At 40.3% G+C, this 24,069-nt stretch overlaps 1 protein-coding gene across 1 annotated transcript; it reads right to left on the bottom strand.

Annotated features, from left to right (window-relative positions):
* Window positions 1-909: 909 nt before the first annotated feature.
* Window positions 910-22,685, bottom strand: PYROXD1 (pyridine nucleotide-disulphide oxidoreductase domain 1). The gene is made up of 12 exons (XM_074168356.1): window positions 22,508-22,685; window positions 18,147-18,227; window positions 15,347-15,466; window positions 13,780-13,908; window positions 11,880-11,953; window positions 10,732-10,892; window positions 7,912-8,012; window positions 6,526-6,652; window positions 5,501-5,613; window positions 4,267-4,389; window positions 3,830-3,967; window positions 910-3,142 (listed from the first exon to the last, which is right to left on the bottom strand). The coding sequence occupies exons 1-12, from the start codon at window positions 22,586-22,588 to the stop codon at window positions 2,894-2,896; spliced, it is 1,497 nt and encodes a 498-aa protein (XP_074024457.1). The 5' UTR covers window positions 22,589-22,685; the 3' UTR covers window positions 910-2,893.
* Between the last annotated feature and the right edge of the window lie 1,384 nt (window positions 22,686-24,069).

The raw sequence follows: 24,069 nt of genomic DNA, 5'->3' as shown, positions 1-24,069 counted from the left end.
AAAGCCAAGTCCAGGAGAGTATCGCTGCTTGCTGTGGCTCAGAGTAGTGCATCTCTGCCATTTCAAAGAGCAACCTGTCTCTCTTGACTCACGTACGGTTCCTTTCACGTAACGTCGTGGTTCTGTCAAGGTAAGAGAGCGCCAGTGCTTAGTGCTGCAGATGTTCTTACCTTACCTCATCCCACAAAGCCGAGTGGCTGACGGCAGTTAAATACCCGTCTGGGTGAGCACTGCCTGTCCAGAATACGCAGGTTCAATGCAAGCTCTGTCAAAATGATAATAGTTGAGAGAAGAAAGATGATAAAAATCACTCAAGATTACAAATTACAAGTGGAACAGAAGACAGAAGTTGGTTTTAAGATGTTTTCACAAGTAGTGGGAATTTGGTAATTCAGAAATTATAGTCGAATTTTAATTCTGAGTTTTGGAACTATATTGAAACTGATACTTTTTTGCCTTTTTTTTTTTTTCTAGAAAGGCATCAACATTTTTTTAGTTGCCCAGTCCTACCTTCTGCAGTGAGCAATTAAGTGTGTGCCACGAAGCTTTTTTCTTTCCACGCCTAACCTAACCTGTTAACCTAACCTGTTAACCTAACCCCATCCTGCTGGCTGAACTGTGGCCATTGTACACCAAGGGTCACAGTCTCTTTCCTCAGCACTCTCTAGGGACTGAAGAAAATCTTCCGCTACGGAATTCTTTTGCCTCCCATTTCAGCAGGGAGAATATTTAACTGTATGGAAAGTAGAAATATATACCTGTTGATGTCCTTTGGTCAGTGTTTCCAGGAACGTGTAGCTGTGCTGCCAGACTGGGAAAGACCCAACAGTTAACTGCCGCCATCAAGCATTTGCTGAGGTACACATGAGGCTGAATGCCAGAGTAGATTTTTAATTGGTTTATTTTTTTAAGATCATAGCAGCCAATGATCAGTAAGGCAAGTTCAAGCTCATTATGAACTTCAGTTCTGGTACATTTCATTTTGGTTTCCCACACACACATTCAGATGTATACCAACTTAAATATAAACCAAACGTGATTAAGAACACGCTCTTCATCTTTATTTTTCTGGTAGAATCTTGTCAGTGACTAAAGGTCAGTATTTCACCCATCATTTAACTGAAAACTTTGCCAAAAGTGGAACAGATTTATTTAACTGAACAGTCATTCTCTTAAAAAAATAGTGATTTTCCAAGAGAATTCCCAGTATGCGCTGCCAACTTTGCATTTAGTGGAGTACAACAGACTGTTCCCAGTTTGACCCTAAACAAACAGCAACTCCCAAATAGCAATTGTAGAACTAGCCCAAAAGCCAGTGTGAAACAACCCGATGTCCATGGATGGCACTATGGAATACAGAGAGGACATTATGGAATAGCTTAAAATCTTGGGCTTTATCACCTAGATACTAAATTACGCCTAAGAACTAAAAAAGAAGGAACTCGATTGAAGCGAGCCTGTCTGTACATAGCACTATTATTAAAGTGCATCTTGTGGAACTAAACATACAGGCAGAGAGCTAGTTACAACTGGAAACAAACAGCTTAAACCCCCAGTGGCAACTTAATAGTAGGTATTTTGTCACTAGTTACCACAAGTCAAACTGGAGTTTCGTACCTGCAAAAATTCCTTCCCGGAACCGGTACACGTGACAGTGGAGATGAGGAGAGGGCAGAAAGTGGCCAAGACACATACTATCCATGAAGGTTTTCATTAAGCGACTGTAATAGTTGTCTACTAAGAATCCCATCAGGATGTGGGACTCCCATGCAAAATTGCATGCAGTGCCATCTCCCACTTCATCTGGATCCAGCAGCCTGCTCCACAGGCTCTTGCCAGGGAAGACCGCTGCAGGCGCCATCCAGCAGTGCTGGTGTGTCAGCCTTTCCTTGGCGCGTGCTGCACACTGATCCTGGGGGCAATGAGACAGGATGCACCAGTGCAGCTCTACCACAGCACCTGCACAGCTCAAGCGACAAGCAGTAAAAAAGCTGCTCTCAACTGACATCTCATCCTGGCTTTCCTCAGTCAAAGGTTCTGTGCTCAGCTGAGTAGCAAATACATTTATTTCAGTAATAAACTTAGGAAAACAATAAAAAAATATAAAGCATCTGTCTTGCCATGTATTTGCAGACCACATTCCAGGCAGAGCTCTGAGCACCCTGTGCCCTAAAGATGTTCCCTGTTAATCTGAGCCAGCTCGACAGAAATGGTACCAGTAGCTGGAACAGAAGTCTTGAAACCTGGGGCAGGTACTCAGAGGTAGCAGAGGGGAGCTACTGGGATGTTAATGCGTTGCCTGACTGCCTTGTAGAGGTTCACATGGGCCTTAGGAAGCAGTGGCTTTCGCGCCCGAGCCAGTACTCACACACCCCAAGCCCAGAGGTAGCTTTAGGCAGGTAAGGCAGCACCATCGCATCAAGGGCGGCTTCCTGGTTGAGATGAGGAACATGCACAACAGTAAGGCACGGGGAAACCAGGCTCTGGTAACCACAGCAGGTGAATTATGCATAGTCTGGGGAAGAAGGGAGTTATGAGGCAGGCACCTGCTTTAACAAGTTTACTTTTAAAACTGAAGGCTACCTCGTGTTCAAACGAAGGCAGGGCTATCTTAATAGCACAGTGAAGCCCGCTTGTTAAGACTGTTAGAGCCCTGTTCTCATACAGTCATCTAATTTAGACAAAAATTCTTTGTCAATGCTAATCCACTTGTTTTTGTTGCTGTTTCCACACAGATTAATTTAATTTGCCAGTCAGTATTTTGACAAGATCAACGCAAGATCTTAGTAAGGAATTGCACTTATCCCTCATTTCTGTTAATCCTGAAGAAACAGTTTTGTAAGCCATACTACTCGGTGTCAAAACTTTATACAGAATGGAAATGGGGTTTTGTTCAATCAAAATAATCTTCTATATCAATATCCGGATTCAGGAGATCTTCACCATAGGCTGAAAGATCCATTTGATTTAAAATTAAGTTTTCAAAGGTTTCTTCCAAGGCCGTTTCACCAATCAGCACAGCTCCCATCATTCGGCCATTCTGCATCACAACTTTAACATACTCTTGTCCCTTGGTACATCTCAGCAGCAGTTCATGGTCTAAACCCAAGCCCTGAGCATTATATTTTCCCAGAACCACCACCTAAGAGAAGGAACAAGAAAAAGCACTGGTAAGGTCACTGCGGTGGCTTTTAGTATTTCTGCTGATTACATCAGTCGTTTGAAGCTTAGGAACGTTAAAAGGAAAATCTTTGTCCCTAGGGAACATCCCCCCTTCATCAGCTTTCAAACCCACAACAGAATTAAAAATATTCACCTTGAATTATCATACACAAAAAACCAGTAATGAACCAGTTACTGTGCTGAACTGTATTGAATTTAACTATGAACAGAACCTTAATGAAATGGAATATATAGAGATGCAAAATAGATGAGTGCCATTCATCACCAATTAAAATTTGTAATATAGAATCATAGAATCATGGAATGGTTTAGGTTGGAAGTGACCTTAAAGATCATCAAGTTCCAACCCCCTGCAGGGACACCTCCCACCAGCCCAGGTTGCTCCAAGCCCCATCCAGCCTGGCCTTGAACCCCTCCAGGGATGGGGCAGCCACAGCTTCCCTGTGTATCTGTAAAGATCTTTGCCCTCTTCAGTTTCAGCATTCAAAGTTAGCATGAATGGAGAAAATCTAAACTAATATTAATTATTTTATAGAAAAAACTGTTTCATCAATATCAAAGCATCTGCTCAGTGTTGGCAAGTGAATATAAGCAAGCAACGTGTGTTACTCAGTGCCTAAAGACTATTAAACTGTATTTACTTTACCTTGTAATTGAAAAATTTTGTAACATGAGCAAATAGTTCAAAGCTGAAATCCAGATCAACAGGTTCCCCTGAAGTATCCGCCGCCATGCATTTTGCTGCGTACCATCCCATCTGCCTGGCTTGAGTCCACAGTCTCATCTAAGGAAAAAAAAAAAAAAAAAAAAAGACTTAAAACCACAGATCCGTGTCACTGTGCAATGCCCAACACTCACTGTCTCATCAATGCACGCTACACCTTTCGTTACACTCAGAAAGGCTGAACAGCTTGGCTTTCAGCCACTGAGATAAAATTATGTCATCAACACACCCAGGATTATCTCCTTGGTCAGTGGTTTCCGCTTCAATTGAACTTTATTTTCTCCCGTCAGTGTAACGGCGTGTAATTCGCTTTGTAGGTCAGACCACCGCTGAGCGCACAATGGTATGACTTGATTTACCTGATGCCACACTGGACTAGGTTCCCACGACGCTGTGCAGATATCCCCAGCTGCGTAGATAGCTGGCAGGGATGTGCGCATGTGTTTATCCACTTTAAGACCTCCATCTTCACCTATAGCAAACTGAAGTGTTTGCAGAGATCAGCAATAAGAAAAATAATCATTTAAACTAAGTGATTCCACTTCATCCATGTTTAGCACTCATTTCATTTGTTATGTTTTAATGGCAGACTCCTAAAAAAACCACAGGGGTGTTTTAGGTGTCGCCGAGCAGCGCTTCGACAGCCTCACAGCCTTTTGTGTCCCACGGTGCCCTGCCAGCAGTAAGGCTGGGGGTGCACAAGAGGTTGGGAGGGGACCCAGCTGGGGCAGCTGACCCCCGCTGACCAAAGGGGTACCCCAGCCATAGGATGTTGTGCTCTGCAATAGGAGGAGGAAGTGGGGGCATTCATAATTTTGGTGCTCGTCTTTCCAAGTCACCATTACGTATGATAAGCCCTGCTTTCCTGCCCGTGGGAAATAGTGGATGAATTCCTTATTTTGCTCTGCTTGCACGCGCAGCTTCTGCTTTGACTAAACCGTCTTTATCTCAACCCGTGAGTTTTCTCACTTTTAACCCTTCTGACTCTTCCCCCATCCCACTGGGGGAGTGAGCAAGCTGCTGCGCTGCCGGCTGGGGTTAACCCCCACCACCTGGCATGGAGACAGGATGACCTCAAGGCCTGGAAATTCACATGGCAGCTATGAACTCCCTAATCATCATCCACCTTTGGATGCCGATTCAAAGTGTGACTTCCCTCAATGAATATGAGCATCTTTATAACTCAGTTTTCCTAGATGAAAATTATTGGAAATAACTGTTTCCTTCCCAGGAGAAAATTTTAAGATTTGTAAGATAAGAACATGGTGCAGAATTAACACAAAAGCTATTCTAAATTTTTGCCACGTTACTCAATTCTACAGATGTTTTTCTCTCTTTGTATAGGCTTAATCTTAACAGTGTATATTGTATCAGTACATATTATGAGTAGGAATATAATAAGCTAAGAACATCAATGAAATTAATTTTTATCGTGTTAGGCATTTCCAGTATCAACAATTCTTACATGCTGTACAACATTCAAACCCTTTATCAATCAATGTTTCATGTCAGAAGCATAAACCAGCTGAAAGAGCTTATTTCACCTCACTTAAGAAAAACAGCTTAAACTTCCAAAGAAATCGGTATACTTACATTGTTGCCATCAATAAATGGTTCAACATTTGGCACAACTCCAGTTGCACTGACAATGAAATCGCATCCATAAATTTTTCCATTCGTTAATTCTACATATACAGGCCAAAGCACTGAAAAAGGGGAAAATTTTGCCCTGAGAATGTAACGGAAGTTATTTTAGTAATTATGTCTTCTTACAAGACATGAAATTTAAAAAAAAAAAAAAAAAAAAAAAAAGAAAAAGAAAAAAAACCCTATCTTTTGAAATATCTAATTGATTAGGTAGGGAAAAAAATAAAAATAAATTTAAAAACTCCCCAAAACAGAGATTACCTCTAACATTTCTTACCTTCACTCAGGACTAGAAAAATGAGATTTTGGAGCTTAGCTCCAAGCAAGTCCTACTACTAACTTTCTCTGGAATTTTCCTAAACCAAAGCCCTCATTTGTAAGGGAAAAATACTGTGTCCTGCCACTGCTTCAGACCCATTGCCAAATACTCTTTTACATATAAATTTACAGATGCACAGGAAATGCCTTAAAAGCAAAAAAATATCAGTGATTTGACTTCCTAGAATCTTATGCTGAAAGTAACTGGCTACTAAAATAATATTTTAAATATTAATTTCCATTCAGTGGAATTTATAGATAGAATTATTCATGAAACAAGTGATATTTTCTTCTATTTTCTTCAAAGGATTACATCAGTTTTGACACTAAATAGTTTTTTGGGGTCTTTTTTTGCTTCTCTTTTAACTCCACTATTAATACATAGTTTTATTGGACACATGGAGGGAATATTTTGCACACAGGATACAGGTGACACTGTGGGAAAACGGTCTGACCCATAACATTTTACAATTCAACTGTAGACCATTAATCAAATTCTCAACTACTATAAACTCCTAGAGCTCCATTTACTTTATAGAAATAAAGGATTTTTTTCCAAATCTGTATTTGCTCTAAAACAGCAAACAAGATCAAACAAGCTCCAGCATTGCTTTATCTTCAATGCGTTATTTCTCATCAGCACTGGTACCTACCCTCATCTGGTTCTACATTTTTCTCATCCTTGGGAAAAGTCAAAGTCCGTTGCAGTTGTATAAATTCTTGCTGTAAGTGTATTTTCTTTACTTCACATAGTCTTTCAATATGTACTTTATGAGAAAACTAAAGAAAGATTGACAAAATTGTAAACATAATGATAACCAATAACTATTTTTTAATAGCACGTATACCGTCACCTGAATCGACTTGTTACTAAACCAGAAAAAAACCCAACCAAACCCCAAACCAAACAAATATCCCATCCTAAAGTATGACACATTAGCTGAGTTCTCACACTTTTTCCCTTTTCTGGCACAGATCTAATCACAGCAAATGGCAATTTACCTGCTTTTCCAGCAAATCTCTGAAGTTCCTTGAAATTTCATGACAATTTATATTTTTCTGGCATGCCAGAAAACATACTCAAGTTCCCCTGAGTTTACAGGAAGAGAATTCAGAACTTATTAGAACAGAAAAAAAAGTAAACTCATCTTTTCTGTCTTTATGGATTTCAAATCCTTCATTTTTCTATGAAGAATTAAATTCTGATAACAATAAGTTTATGTTCTAAATGCTGTAAAAAGAAAATATATCCTGTTCGATCAACGCATATTTCAACCACTTACTCTTATTCTGAGCTCAAGACAGAAGTTGGAAAGTTACCTGTTTCTCTAAAGTATTTTGTGGATTCAGGCCTAGAACTGTTTTATTCTCCACTACACAAACACGTTTCCATAGCCTTCAACAGCCAAAACGCCACTAATTAATCTGCTGAATATTCTAAATATCCTTTAGTTGGCACTGTAAAGCCATTTCTGGTAGAATCTATGACTGATCACCTCTGAAAGGCTTTTTTTTTTTTTAAAATGTGTGTAGCAGATGCAAACACCTAAGAGCTAAGAAATTAATAAATAAACTTGATGAAAACCATGAAATGTGAGGATTTGCCCACTGCTGATTTCACATTTCATGATCTGCTGTGACAGAAGACCGATGTTCCCTGTACCTCTGTACAAATCCTAGTGTCCTGTTTTTTACAGAAGAAAATGTACGTATGGCAGCTAAAATCAGTACAGTAGAGGTACTACTGCTTCTGGTGAAAGCTAGGATCGACACCAGTCCTACAGAAAGATGCAAACCATCATTTATACATAAATCTGAAGAGCAAATTGCTGAAACCATACCAGTGGACCTTCTTCTTCAAGCAGAAAATTACTTTGTTATTATTAACATATTTTCCTGCTTAATTCTGACAGAAGAATCAGTTCAAACACATTTTATTTTTATTTTTCTAAGAATCCTGCATGTGACGTTTCACATTCTGTCATCCTTACCCACTTAAAGCAACAGTTAAACAAACGTGAGCAAGATTACAACCATACCTCTTTAGTCCCTTTAAGATGTAAGCCCTCGTGCCAATCAGGGCCTAAGGCACTGCCCAGTTTGTCAGATGCTGCTGCAGGTCTCTCCATTTCCTCACTTCCTGAAGGAAAGAGATAAATAATATCAGATTTAACCTGCATACTTCATTGCCTGCAGAATTTCACTGAATTTTCACTGAATTTTTTTAGAGTTGGAAGGGACCGTATAGATCATCTAGTCCAACTCCCCTGCTGAAGCAGGATTGCCTAGAGAATGCTACTCAGGACTGCATCCAGGCGGGTCTTGAAAATCTCCAAAGAAGGGGACTCCACACCCTCCCTGGGCAGCCTGTTCCAGGGCTCTGTCACCCTCACCGTGAAGAAATTCTTTCTCATATTCGAGTGGAACCTCCCATGTTCCAGCTTGTGCCCGTTGCCCCTCGTCCTGTCACTGGGAACCACTGGAAAGAGTCTGGCTCCCTCCTCCTTCAACCCACCCTTGAGATACTTATAGGCGTTAATAAGGTCTCCCCTCAGCCTTCTCTTCTCCAGGCTAAAGAGCCCCAGCTCTCTCAGCCTTTCTTCATAAGGGAGATGCTCCAATCCCTTAATCATCTTTGTTGCCCTTCGCTGGACTCTTTCCAGTAGTTCCCTATCCCTCTTGAATTGGGGAGCCCAGAACTGGATGCAGTATTCCAGTTGTGGCCTCACCAGTGCAGAGTAGAGGGGGAGAATGACTTCCCTCAACCTACTGGCCACACTCTTCCCTATGCAGCCCAGGATTCCGTTGGCCTTCCTGGCCACAAGAGCACACTGCTTGCTCATTGTCATTTTGCTGTCTACCAGGACGCCCAGATCTTTCTCTTCGGAGCTTGGCTCCAGCAGGTCCACGCCTAACCTGTATTGGTGCCTGACATTCTTCTTCCCCAGGTGTAGCACTTTACACTTTTCCCTGTTGAACCTCATGAGGTTCTTCCTTGCCCAGCCTGTCCAGGTCTCTCTGGATGGCAGCACGGCCCTCCAGGGTGTCAGCCACCCCACCCAACTTGGTATCATCAGCAAACTTGCTGAGGATACACTCTGTCCCCTCGTCCAGGTCACTGATGAATATGTTGAACAGGACTGGACCAAGTATTGACCCCTGGGGGACACCACTGGTTACAGGCCTCCAGCTTGAACCTGTTCCATTAACCATTACCCTTTGGGTCCTGTCACACAGCCAGTTCTCAATCCACCTCACTGTCCCCTCATCCAGCCCACACTTCCTTAGTTTTCCAATGAGGATGTTATGGGAGACAGTGTCAAAAGCCTTGCTGAAGTCAAGGTAGATGACATCTGCTGCCCTCCCCTCATCCAGCCAACCAGTTATGGCATCATAGAAGGCTATCAGATTGGTCAAGCATGATTTACCCTTGGTAAACCCATGTTGCCCACTTCCAATTCTTCTGAAGGATTCTCAATTAAGAGAAATATGACCTGTTTGCCAGAAGGGAAGACAAAAACGCGTAATGTTCCAAAACCCATTAATCTGCAGACAAATCAGACTCCAAGCCAGTATTTTTCACACCTTTCAACTTGATGCCTTTCATTATTTCACTCATCTCCAAAACAACCATGCCACCGTTAGGTGCCTGCCTGGACCCATAACAGTCAGACTCCAACAGCACCAGGCTTCTGGAGACCCACTGTAGACTTAATTGCTTAATATTACTGCTAATATTTAAATTTAATTAAATATTTAAAGTCCATCTGCTAGCAGGTGTGCACTGTCCCCTCCACTGCACGAAAGTGCAAATTCTAAAATACCATGATAAATTTGAAGAACATTGGGTGCAATTTTGTGATGTTTAGGCTGATTCTTTTACAATTTATTCTTCCATCTTGAAGTCTAGAACCATGCTCTTCTTTTTGCTATTGTTTTAGTCATATATATGTTCATGTAATATTTGTTCATGCAGTTCCAGTTAACTCTTGTTACTAAGACCGCATCTATTAAGTTTCACTGCATCTGTAATAATGTTCTGTGAGGTGTCACCTGGTCCTCCAATAGCTTATTACAGGAGTGCACCTTCCTACTCAATGCTGACATAGGTTAGAAAAACACTAAGAATGACAGAACAGGTTCTTCAGCAGATGGAATTCAGGAAATGAAATGTAAAATTGGCACGGATATAAAAATAAGGACATTTTTTACAGATTTTAGGTAAGTGTATTACGTGCTGTTGTGTGTCCCATTACTTCTGGATGGGTTTTCATATCGCTTTTTTCCTTTTTTTTTTTTTTTTAAAGGAGGAAACGCTATTGATGGTAACAGTAAACCTTATTTATGGCCTGTTACATTAACTGATCATAGGACTATCTTTAATATTAAACGCTGCTGCTACAGTGTTAGAAGACTAAACCACCTTTCACTGAATTTCACTGAATTTTTTTAGAGTTGGAAGGGACCGTATAGATCATCTAGTCCAACTCCCCTGCTGAAGCAGGATTGCGTAGAGAATGCTACTCAGGACTGCATCCAGGCGGGTCTTGAAAATCTCCAAAGAAGGGGACTCCACACCCTCCCTGGGCAGCCTGTTCCAGGGCTCTGTCACCCTCACCGTGAAGAAATTCTTTCTCATATTCAAGTGGAACCTCCCATGTTCCAGCTTGTGCCCGTTGCCCCTCGTCCTGTCACTGGGAACCACTGGAAAGAGTCTGGCTCCCTCCTCCTTCAACCCACCCTTGAGATACTTATAGGCATTAATAAGGTCTCCCCTCAGCCTTCTCTTCTCCAGACTAAAGAGTCCCAGCTCTCTCAGCCTTTCTTCATAAGGGAGATGCTCCAATCCCTTCCCTTACCTTCCATTGTATACTTGGTTCTTTTACACGCAATTGGAGTCTCTCGTTTTTCAGCGGTTAGCTTTGGAATGAGAAATTCAGCTGCTCCCGCATCAAAAAAAGTGTTCCCAATGGCTTTGTCTTTGATAGCCCAAATTACTTCGCAGCCTTGAATAACATACCTGTGGACATTTAAACAATGGTTAAAGTGACCAAAAAGGATCTGACTCTTAGCAACACAACTAGAAGCATGCCAGGTTTCATTCCAGAAGCTAGAAATAAGGCATCCAAGACTTTTAAACCTATCAAATCCACTACTGCTTCTAAATATTTACATAAGGAACACATTAAAAAAAACAAAACAAAACTCTTCAAGTTGACAGGTCATACTTTCTCACCAGCACAACCTCAGGTGAACTGTTCCCAGGGTGTGAGGGGAGGCAGATCAAATTTATAATAATGATAATAATAATAATACTTCTTAGTATTTCCTGCTCCCCACAATGAAAAAAACATGCATTTTTGCCAGATTGCCCACTGCTAAGAACAGGCATTTGGATCTTGTTTGTGTTAACTGGAACATGAACTGGATAGAGACATGCAAAGGAAAACTTAATGCAATTGAAAAAGTGATTCCCTGCAACACAAACCAAGACCATCTAGTTGTGTAGAAAAGATGTTGCTGTAATCTAGCAGACTGCAGGACCACAGGGTTCAATATCCTACCTGTGACAAAGGCCGTGCGAGACATTTCAAAAGCTCCATCAACTGAAATTAGGCTGGGTGCAAGATAAGCTGCCTCTCTATTCCTCTTACATCTTTTGTCTCCAGAAGTCTCACAAGTTTTGTAACTTAAGTATTGCCTTTAGTAGCCTTAACAGAAATCTTTGTTGGTACCAAATCAGAAAAACACTGTATATACTTAATATCTGTGTCAAAGCTTGGTCTGAAGCTTGCTGAATTTTATGTGACAGTAAAAGGTACTATACTGTGGAAAAAAAATATTGTAATCGATTTTGCTACTAAATGGTTTAAGAGTTACAATTTTATAAGTCAACCTTCTCCCAAACTCATTACTAATGAGGGTAATTTAGTACACTAGATTTAACATGGAACTGTTAAAGATTTTATTCGCATATTTATCTTTAAAACTTTAGTCATTTACTTACACTAATTCAAGTGCAATGCCACCGTTTCCTACCACTACTATTCTCTCAGCTTGAGCCAATTTCTTCTGAAAAGCCTGCATTAAGAAAGAAAAAGTCAATTAGAACTTATATCATTCACACTGATTAATTACATCCTTTTCTATATTTTCTTGCTCTTAGTCTTCTTATTTTGATTTTCTCAGACTACTGATGCGCATTTACTTACGCTAAGATCTGTTACAGAAGCTAATGAAACCTGTGAAGTTCTATCACATTGAGGGATGAAGTTAATGATACAGCCTTGCAAGTCTCAAATTGAGACAGGAAAAGTTCACTAACTACATTTAAGTCAGTTTGACAGACCCCTTTATAGAATCAAGGAGACTTTTCTGTCCTTGGGACCATTGGCTTTGTGAAACCTATTAATCCAGTTTTATCACGACTTGTGTAACTTTCACAGCAATTGGCATAACATCAAAAAGGCAAAGATACAGAATTTTAGGAATTTGAAAATTCCTGATCAAAAATCAGGAATTTTAAAAAATAATTTGTAGCCCATCAAAGAACCGGTTTTATTTATGCAATAAACTTTCAGAAAGAAACAAGTCTCTGAATCTATCCTTGCAGAGAGAGAAATAAAAAAAGATATAGCCCAGACAGTATATTTTTGGATCATAATGTAACCACTTCAACTATTTTCTTTCAAACAAATGAAGAATCACAACTATCAGAACAACTATTGCAATTACACGAAAATCTGTTCATCCAAGCTTCCGGTTTACCTGACTAATTGTATCAGAGAACCTCTAAACTGTAAAACATCATGAAAACTGCAGTTCTTTAATCCCTTCAGAGAAGGATACTGAAGTTGTATCAGAGGGACTAGTGAATGCAACCAATCGCCATTAAAAAAAAAAACCAAACCCCAAACTCAGAAACAAGTATTTTCAGTCAAAGTTCAACATCAGTTCTGACAAATGATAGCCCAGTCTATTGTTTCCCACAGTGGCCAACAGTGGATGCACAGGGAAGACCATCAGAAGACAACAAGCATATGACAACACTATCCTGAAACACCATCACAGGTTCCAGACATTGCTTGTGCCACTCAGGTGGCATCTTTCTCTTCAATTTAGGTAAGATCAATTTATCAAGGGCTGTCTTTTTTTGTGTGTTTTTTCTTCCCTCTTCTCCTCTATCCTTTTTTTTTTTTTCCTTTTTTTTTTTTAAACTCAGGTAAAGTTTTAATATTCAAACCAAATAACAACAATTTCATAGTTTCACTTCAGTTTCCTTGAAAAAATAACTCCTTTTTTATTTTCAGCATCAAACTTCATTTGATGAATTACAATTCTTATGTTACGGAGAAGCAGCGTTTACTTTCACCTTGCCTCCTCTAATTCTACACAGCAGCGAAACCTCACTTTCTACTTCCAAGCTGAAGTTTTAGTCTATTATTTCCTCATGTGAAAATTTTTCCTCTTCCTTGCCTTCAGTGGTAACTCTTCTGTACCATGAGGAGAGGCTACAGTAGAACTAGAAAAAAAGTGTCCTTCCATAGCTTTCCACTGTGAGAAGTAACCCTTCGTACCCTGTACCAGATACACCTTCTCAGGAAAGTTTCTAGTGGTGCCTACTTCTATGTTTTCAGATTGTCTTCTGCCTGCAGGGTAAAAAGAATACCATTTATTCTAGATTATCGTGTTAGAAACATTGTCTATGAGCTATCTATAAACTTAATAAATTTAATGACTAGTTAATTTATTTAATGGCATTTTAAGGCTATTTCTCTGCTACTGAAAGTGTTCCTATTTAAGGAGATAGAACAACAAACATCATCTTACGTTTCTCCATTTCACTCCACAACCATTTTTAGTATTTTGCGTCAGAAGCAGGAATGTATTATCCAAAACACGTTTACCTGTGCACTGTCAGTATCCCGGATTCCTAACACATATGGGTTTCCTTCAAAAATTAGTTTTGGTTTTGCTCCAGCACACAGGCAAAGTTTTTCATACATATATTCTTTCCCATCTTCAGTGAAAATTTTCTGTAAAAATTAAGAGAGAAGAAAAAACAACTAAAGACATCCAAGAGAACATAAGGTATTTTTTTTTCCTTAACGTCATCGTATTTTGCAGATATTAAAAGCTGTACCCGGCTTCTTAAAGAGCAAGCCTTCATACTCACCTTGATTGTGTGTGATTTAGTTGCGTTACACTCACCACAGACTTACAAGCCTACATATAGGACATTACCTGATGGATAAAATGGAAAGCGCATACAGTGCACTCGAAGATTAAATACGAAGATTACCACTTGGTGACACTCTGTACTCACTATCTGTGCTAAAAGAACCGATTTTCTATGTGACATGTTCCCCCACCCCAGTAACAGGTGCAGACCTATGCAGTACTATATGGTAGCAATTAAGAATCTCATTCAAAACATTTCAACAACAGCAGACCCATATTCACTTAACTACGCACAGGCTGGAATATAACTTGAAAAGATCGCAAATTCTGTTCTTTGTTAAAGGGCAGTCATTAAAGAAGCTACATCATTCTGTTAGCAAGCAATACTTAAAATATAACATTTAATGACCCTATTTGTTGTTTTCTAAATTATAAGCTAAATAGTTTACAGCGAGTTTGCACAAAGAGAGTTTTTAAAGGTTTTTGGAAAACAGAGGCAAAAGATCCTCCAAATCCGTATCCATGAAATATTCTTGTTCACGGAGACATACCAGAACTAAAACATTCTAATAATGATACAAGAATATAATTCAATTCAGACTATTAGCAAATTATAATCTAACTGGAATCATATCTCTGTGACTTAAAATGAGCAAAACCAATTTTGGATCTGAATGTGAATTTCTGATAAATGCTGAAGCGAAAAATAATGTGTCGAGTCGACACAGACACTAAAAAAGATCTGTATGTGCTGTACACTGCTCATACTTGCAACGCATTTCCTGCTAAAAAGAAAGAAGAAAAGGTGGAAATGTTGGTTCTTTCCAGAATTATTAAGTTTTTTATCATAAAGTTGTTAATACTTTGGTCTCTGTAGCAACAAGCAGTAATTCAGGAATCAAAGAGATCTCCCATCAAGGGTTACAGGAATTTTGACACCTATATTGATGTACAGTATTGGTTTCATTGACTGGTTTCTCTGCTATTCTAATCAGGTATTCAGCGATATATCTCTAAGGTGTCAAAGATTTAAATCTAAAAGATATGGTTTCTTAATTAAGAAGTGATTTTTGATCAACAATTATGTCCCCTGCATATACTTCTACTTGAATAACACTGTGATAAGTGAAATTAAAGTTAGGAAGTATTTTCTTGAAATTTTGGTAACTTAACACTTTAACCAGAATGTTCTTCAGCAGAATTTCATGCCCAAAATACTCACTCATTTCTTAGATTTTTTTTTAAATAATTTGAAAAACCACAGAAAAGTGAAAGAGAAAAACATCAGCTTACATGTTCATCACTTTTCAATTGTTTTACTCCAGACTGTATAACTTTAATATTGCGATATCGTTTCTCTAATACAGAACTTGGCTGCTCTTCTACATCAAATTCCTCAAGTGTTTTGGAGACCTGTAGGAAGACAACAAGTATTTAAAAATATGAATAACTTATTCATCTCTTTTTCTAAAGCTTCTAAAGAAGTCACAACACAAACCCCATATTGTCTCAAAACACGTTACCGCTTGTTACATGTTCCTTTTTATATACAGAATCTTTTCATGGCGTATTCCTGGTAAAGAATCAAAGTAGTACAGAGAATTTTAATTCTAAAGCTAGAAATTAAGCAAAAATGGAGAACCATGATGGCTGCCCTAACTGCTATAATGCTTTATTCCACAAATAGCTGATATTATTAGAGTTGTTAACACTGCTTTTTACTTACTTAACTTACCTGATGCAGTGTTAATACCCTGGTTTTCTGTTTGTTATAACATTGATAAAATAACTCAATAAGGTTCTCCCATGCAACACCTTCTGCTCCTTGGCATTTGGGGAAAAATTTTTTTGGTAAAAATAGCTTAAAGAATAGTCTGGAATAAATACTAAAAAAAAAAAAAAGTCTGGTGACATTTTCTCCAAAAACCTAATGATTCAAAAACCTCTTGTTGCAGGTAGTTGGTGCTTATGTCAGCTGAACTGTTGTTCAGCTTGTAAAGCAGGATGTGTAAGACAAGTGCTTATGCAAAACAGATTCAAGATCACCTTAAAGTATTTACTCAGTTAGCATCTCATCCATAGTCACTATCTGATATTTCAGAAACTGATGGAGCAAAAAAACCCACACCACCATCACCACCAGCAACCAACCAAACGAAAAAGGAAAGAGGCAAACCAGAACTGGGAAAACATTCAAGTCAGTTATGTTGAATATTCAAAGAGTCTGGAACACAGCTAGGAACCAGAAGCCATACCACGCCTGCAATTTAGAAAGAAATGAAGATGCTCATGTCAAAAACCTAGATGCTGCTGCCTTCAAATCGTGTTTAGCTATTCCCTTATTCTTCAGATACTAAAACTTCCGCTGATGCGAATTACAGACTTCACATCTCTGTGATGTGTGAATGTCTTTCCTGGATGCTCATGACCCTACTGTCAGCACTCTCAAGCTCAGAAGATATTCTTTAGTTGAGCGTTACTCTACCAGTCTCACATAGAGCTCTCAGTGTCTCATCTATGTTCTAAGCGTCCCATTAGCCCTAGACAAAAAATGCAGTGTGAAAAAAAAAGAGATGCTGATAGCCAATTACAGCCACAAAACACAAAGAAATGCTGTTCAAATCTCTCTATGCTTTATTTCCCCCCTGCAGTGATTTGAATTAGGCATTCTGTCCCAGTTTGAAGTACAACCGAACCAATTTTCTGTTCTGTAATTTTACATCCTAGCCAGGCCTCCTCTAACTCTGAAATTAATGGTATATTGTGGAGAAAACTGCTCGTTCTCAGAATGATAAGCCCAATGTTTGCGCTCCATGCCAAGGAATGGTGTGCAGAGAGGCCCTGCTTATCCTTATTGCTGTAACAACCAAGGGCAGCCAATTTTGTTATTTGCCCCCTTAGAGGGTCGGAAATGGAAAAAACATAGAGGGGTCACATCGGTGGGGAGGAGTGGACAGGAGAGGTGACCCAAACCTGACCCAAACCTGAACTGAGGTATTCCATCCCATCTGCCCCATGCTCAGTATAAAAGCTGAGGGATCAAAGGGTCAGCTCCCCTCCTGTGATGGCCAACGTCCAGAGGGGACTCTGTCTGTTCATCTGCCTTTGATCCCGATCTGTGTGTTCCTGACTCCAGAGCTGGAATCCAGTTCCCATCTGTCGCTGAGTCCAGTCTGGACCGCCTGTGACGTGACTGTCATCCTGGGAGCTTGATACGGTTTCGTATATATTGTCTCTATTTCATTATTTTCTTCTTTATTTTTATTTTAATATTAATTCTTCATTAAAGTAGTTTAGTTCATTCTAAACTTCGAATCTCCTTATCTCTTTCTCTCCTCTCTCTCTCTTTTGGGGGGGGGGAGGAGGGGAGAGGAAGGGCCATCCGTCAGTCTGCTTTCAGTAAATTCGGATGAAACCACGACAGCATTCATACACCAGGAAGAATCATGTTAAAACCAGGCTGTCGGATAAACTGCAGAGTGGTCTTTCTTGTCATGAGATATGCCTCACCTGTTAGATACCATGTTTCAGAAAGAGAGTCATGAATATAGGTGTCAGGTGGAAGCCCAGCTCTAGGTGTCTTAACTTAGGGATCCCTGAGAGGTAAAACCTAACTTCTTACTGGCTGGCAGCTTTGCGCAATCTCAATATCTGCAAATCTGCAAGTTCTGCGCAATCCTGTCTCCAGCTCTTTCCGTGTCCTACAGTAGTGTTTAAAGTTCCCTCAGAGTGGGAAAAAGAGCAGTGCTTTCCAAGATCTGAGTACCTCTGCAAAACTAGCTTATGAACCTCTAGCCAGAAACCGGAACTCCTGCATGGATTTGATTTTCTTTTTCAAGCCAGCAGGGAAGAGGTCACTGAATCACCAGCAGCTGGAGATGCAGATAAAGATGAAGGCAATTTCACAGTAGGCATCCCTTCTATATAATTCTATATATCCCTTCTATATAATTCTATATATCCCTTCTATATCCCTTCTTGTAATTCTAAATTTTAATTCTATAATTTAGAACCAGGATTAGGTTCTAAGTTATCTGTACATGTAAAAACTTCTAAAAAGCTCTTACCCTAATAAAAACTAAGTTTCTCTTACCTGTTTGAAATTCGTTACAGCTTTTATAACTGGAGAAGCTGTCATTAAAAAAATGTCTTCTGATGGGAATTCCATGGCCAGCTTGTAAAGAAACAGAAATCATGATGAGTGAATACAGTCATTAATAGACTTTGACTTTAAGACAATAAAATTATTGGCGAAAAGTAATACATGTTAATACATTACTTCGGTCTTGTCGAATCCTATTGGACAGAGACTACTTCAAGATTATGGAAGGGTAATGACTGAAATGGAGTCAGTCCATTTCAGCCAGTTTGGAGACCCAAGATTTTAACTCATTCACACACAAATATATCCTCAAGAACTGCAGCTATGGTATAAACGACTACTCAAAAAACTATTCTTACAGTAGTCTAAAGGCCAACTGTAGGAACAGACTACGACTACAGACTACTGTGATTTCTGGAGACACCCAGTTGCCTGATGTACATTTTTTTATGGCAGAGCAGTGACTAATTACTCATTTTGACAGGGGAAATGCTGATTCCTATTGATAATTTTTAAATGTTGTTTACTAAACTGATAAATGGATTATCATCTTCAGAGCGCTACTAAGCAATACAAGACTTTTACAGGCCCTAAGCCAAATAGAAGAGTTCCCATTTTAAATGTGCATTGCTCTGCCACAGAAAATAAATCAGCTCTGTCAAGCACAAACCACTCATCTCTGAGGAAAAGACAAAATCCAGGGCTCCTTGTCACCAGCATTCTACAGATGGACAGAACAGTTGTATAAGCCACTGAGAAGCATATTTCCCATTGTATATGAACAACTGAGCTATAAACAGACTATCATGTACTCCTGTACCTCAGGTAGGAGCAATCTAACATAGTAATCTGAAACTGAAAGTGGTGAAACCCTGTTGCCAGTCTAAGGGAGGTTCACGTGGTCATACTGTTGGAAAATACAAATTAATTTAACGATGCTATGTAAAACTAAATGTAACCCACACTTCATAGCATGAATCCCTAACATGTTTCACACATATTATAGCTGTACGCATTGTACTGACAGACAACAGGAAGAAAGGTTGACATGTAACACACTGTGCTGCAGCAGTTGCTCCCAGCTGTATCGAATAAGCATCAGAAAAAATACAGAATGCTACAGACAGCACATGATCATGTTCAGTATCTTTATTAATGACATAGTGGAATTGACTGCACCCTCAGCAATTTACAGACAATATCAAACTAAATGGTGCAGTCCGTTAGTTAGAGGGAAGGGATGCCATCCAGAGGGACCTGGACAGGCTTGAGGAGTGGGCCCATGTGAACCTCATGGAGTTCAACAAAGCCAAGTGCAAAGCCCTGCACCTGGGTCATGGCAATCAACAGTATCAGTACAGACTGGGGGATGAATGGATTAAGACACGGACCTGTTTGAACAGGTCCAGAGTAGGGCCACAGTCAATAGTCAGAGGGCTGGAGCACCTCTCCTACGAGGACAGGCTGGGAGAGCTGGGGTTGTTCAGCCTGGAGAAGAGAAGGCTCCAGGGAGACCTTATCATGGCCTTTCAATATATAGAGGGAGCTCACAAGAAAGACGGAGAGAAACTTTTTACCAGGGCCTGTAGTGACAGGACTAGGGGTAACAGTTTTAAACTGAAAGAGGGTGGGTTTAGACTAGTTTTAAGTAAGAAATTCTTTACTGTGAGGGTGGTGAGGTACTGGAACAAGTTGCCCAGAGAAGCTGTGGATGCCCCATCACTGAAATTGTTCAAGGCCAGGTTGGATAGGGCTTTGAGCAACCTGGTATAGTGGAAGATGTCCCTGCCCATCACAGGGAGGCTGGAACTAAATGATCTTTAAAGGTCCCTTCCAACCCAAACCCATTCTGTGATTCTATGTAGTAATCATCAGATATGCACTGTAAACCAAAGTTTTAAGACTGACATCATGTACTCTGGTTTACTTACACATGCTCAAATGCTTACCCCTGCCCTCTTACTAAGATTTAATGGTTGTTTGAAACTTTCATTCACTATTATTAAGATTACTGCATTTTTTAACCTTTTAAAATACTAAAATTAAAAATCTGCCAGATAATAGAATACTAGATTTATCCATGCGCATGGGAATGCATGAGTCATTATAATCCAGAAAGAAATGTTGCAATATAAGCATGAAAGGTAGAAATTATAAGACATGCAACATTTTGTGACAGAGAAAATAAATCTAACTCAAGCTTTTAAGAAAAATTCAGCCTTTAAGACATTTTGTCAGGTATTTCAAAATGTACTCAAAAAGTAACTAATCCTATCAGAATTTTTTTGAGACAGACCTGATACAACAGTTGTTCTCAGATAGCTGCCCGAGAAGTCTGAACTATGAGACATCATATAATGCATACCCAAAATGCAATATGATGGACAAGCTGTTTATTGCCACTATGTTCCACAGAATTGTACTTGCTGAAATTCAGGACTGAGAAAAATTGTGTTCAATCTTCCTCTTTTATTTAAAGCGTGCCCCCAGCTACGGATGTACAACACAAAAATCCTTCTAGAACACCAAGTGCCACTTCTAATGGACTCGGTGTATTAAAATGTATTCTAGAAGACCACTAATACTCACTGCTAACTGTGCTTCCTGCAGTACTAAGAGATGAGAAAAAGCAGCAAGTCTCTGCCATCACATAACAATCTGATTTTGGTTTTCCAGGAAAAAAAGTAATGGGAAGGAAAGGAAAGAGCATAAGAAAAGAGATGTGAATTAGAGCAGTAAGTGGCACACTCTGTGAGCTTTGGAACAAAACAAAGCCCAAACCCTGTGGCACTAACACAGCAGAAAGCATCCTAAACAAAAAAATAAATTTTAGTACCTTTTATAGCAACCTCAAAGACTACAGACATCCAATATGATGTATTGGAAATAACTGTATTACAAAACAGGATCATAGCAATTAGATGCAATTCTAAATTATTTCCATGAAAACATAAAGTCTCTGGGAATATTAAATATTGACCCAAATCTTACTCTTGCAAAGAGTAGGGACACACAAGAGCTTTAATTATGTGAAGTTTAATCAACTTTTAAGGGATTACTCATATTAATATAGCATTTAAAGTGTCTGTAGTACCAGAGCCCACATATTACATTAACCATGAAGAAAAAGACCCTCAAACTAATAAATGGTAGAAACAAACCAATTCCATAAAGATGGAGAATGGTATCAATACTTTTTATAATTTGCTCTGCATGTGGTTTATACAATGTCAGAAATGAAATAATACCACTTCATCATCAGAGAACAAATGCATCTGAAACACAGTCTTTACACCGCTTTGTAGTTTTAACAGTTAAAATATTCTTCACTGAATTAATATCTGCATAATTTTATTCCATGCTGTAGGTACAAAATTACCTCCAGTTACTGTTACTTTAAAAACACCAACTACCTTGAAACCAAGAAAAAACAAATTAAGAGCTTGAGCTACGGAAAGCTGAAGAGATTGACAGTCTCGACAGGTGTGCAGCCCTAAACATGGGCCCACCCAATAAAAACAGAGCAATATTTTTATAAAAGGAAAAAAAAAAAAATGTTTTTTAAACATCGTAGCAGCCTTCACCTTAGTTACGGTACAATCCTTACTGGCTACGAGGGATTCAAGTTTCTGACCTCTTGACTAGCAGACAGAATGCCAGCTCTCTCAAGTTACAGAGTTTTAATCCCCTTTTTATGAAGCGGTCATAAACCCTTATCAGGTTATTTGCAGGACAGTTTTGACCTCTTGAGGAATATTTCTGCACAGATAAAATATTATAGATAATATTTCCTCCCTGGGGCTGTGTTTGGGGTCTATTTGTGTGGGTTTTAGTTTGGTTTGTGGGGTTTTCTGTGTTTTTTTTTTCTGTGGGACGAAATATTTGTAAAAAATTGGGAGGCAGGGGCTACGACAGAGTAAGTAATTACTATGTAATGGAGAATATTTTTGCAATTGCTATATAAATCTAATGAACTGTTTTTAGAGAAATTCCTAAGTTGACCCTGAAAGTATTTATGCCTCGAAGTATAATATTTATTTATACCTGAGCGGCCTCTACAGCCGTGCAGGCCGGTGTCCCCCCCGCACGGCTGGCGGGCCCGCAGGCCTCACCGCCTGCGCACGGCCCTGACACCCTCAAGTGACGGTAACGCCATGAGACGGCAAAGCCTCCTCCGGCAGCCCAAAGGTCGAGCTCCGGACTTATGACCCCCGGCTGAAATGACACCCACCCACCCCGCCTAGCGCCGGGGCCGAGAGAAGGCAGGGCCGAGGCTGCCGTTCGGGGCCAACATGGCGCTCCCGCCCCAGAGCCCTCCTGCAGCCGGGGGGGGGGCGGGCAGAGGCCCTTACCTTCTCCGCGCAGGTAACCCCTGCGATCCCTCCGCCCACCACCACGAACCGGCTCCGCGCAAGGCCGGGGGCGACTGCCATTTTCCTGCCCGCTCCTGATCCACTGCCGAGTCTGGGCCGGGGAGCGGAAGCCGGCGGTGGCTCCGCTGCTCCGCCTACGGTGCCCGGTAGCGCCCAAAGCTCCTCCGCCGGCGGGGCGGGGGCGCCCCTCCCGCGGCGCCAGGGCAGGGCCCAGATGGGGTAGGGCCCCAAAACAGGTTTTACCCCTAAAATAAATGTATTTATTTATTTATTTATTTTTAATTTGGCGGTTAGTTTCTCTTTTTGCTGGTGCCCGAACGCTGGGGGGAAGGGGGACAGATTTTGATGGACTTTGTCAAGGGACCAAAGAGACCAGGTAGCAAATGGTTAAGATAAAAATTAAGGAAAAAAAATAATTATATGTGTTCGTGCCTTTCTTCATTCTTTACTCATTCCTTACCAGGAAAAAGAAACATGGAAATGTGAGAGATTGTGTTTTCCCCAGGCCTCTGCCCTGCTCCCGTCAATTGATGGACACAATACTAAAAGTATAACTTAGGCCATGGTGTGAAGATGAACATCGAGCTGCTGTTCCTGAGATGCTGCTCTCCCTACCTGTAACCCCCCCCCCCCCAAGGTGTTGCCCTCGGGAGGCACCTGGTACTTCCCGGCCGGTGGTGGGGAATCCTCTTCAGTCTTCTCCTTGCTCATGCGGGCAAATGACTTAGTGTTCTCTTTCTTTGTTTTTGAGACTTGGATAATAAATATGGTACTTTCCTATCCCATCCCATCCTATGCTATCCTATCCCATCCCATCCTATCCTATCCTACGTGGGGGACCTAGTGGAAGATGGGAAGGGACTCTTCATCAGGGAGCCTAGTGATAGGACAAAGGGCAATGGTTTTTAATGGTTTTTGGAAGAGGGTAGATTTGGATTAAATACTAGGAAGAACTTCTTTCCTGTGAGGGTGGTGAGACCCCGGCCCAGGTTGCCCAGAGAAGCTGTGGCTGCCCCATCCCAGGAGGGGTTCAAGGCCAGGCTGGATGGGGCTTTGAGCAACCTGGTCTGGTAGGAGGTGTCCCTGCCCAGGGCAGGGGGTTGGAACCTGATGATCTTTGAGGTCCCTTCCAACCCAAACCATTCTATGTTTCTATGATTCTACTGTAACATGAGAAGTGTGTCAAAGTAAGGAAATAAATTGACATGATAAACACCCAGCAATGTGTGTACTCTGAGATGAGCTGCTTAAAATGAGATGAAGCTTTTGCAGTCTGGTTTACCTTAGAGTTTTCAGTATATTAGTAAGTGTGCTTTTCATTCCAACTCTGACATTCAATGCTTTTTTAACTCTTGGAGGAAGGGATAAGCTATAAAAGATAAAACTACTCATTGTGTGCACCACAGAAAATGAAACTATTTTATGGCCGATGCCTGTTCAAACATTCCCGTAGCTATCGGGACATCAATCACAGTCTTCAAAACAGTCACCTCCTAATGGCAGTTACGTATAAATGCTTTCATTTTGTCTTTTTTTAAAGA

Source organism: Numenius arquata, chromosome 2 (genome assembly GCF_964106895.1).
Source record: "Numenius arquata chromosome 2, bNumArq3.hap1.1, whole genome shotgun sequence".
NCBI lineage: Eukaryota > Metazoa > Chordata > Aves > Charadriiformes > Scolopacidae > Numenius > Numenius arquata.
The sequence above is the reverse complement of the archived record's forward strand: the minus strand, read 5'-3'. Positions and strand labels throughout refer to the sequence as shown.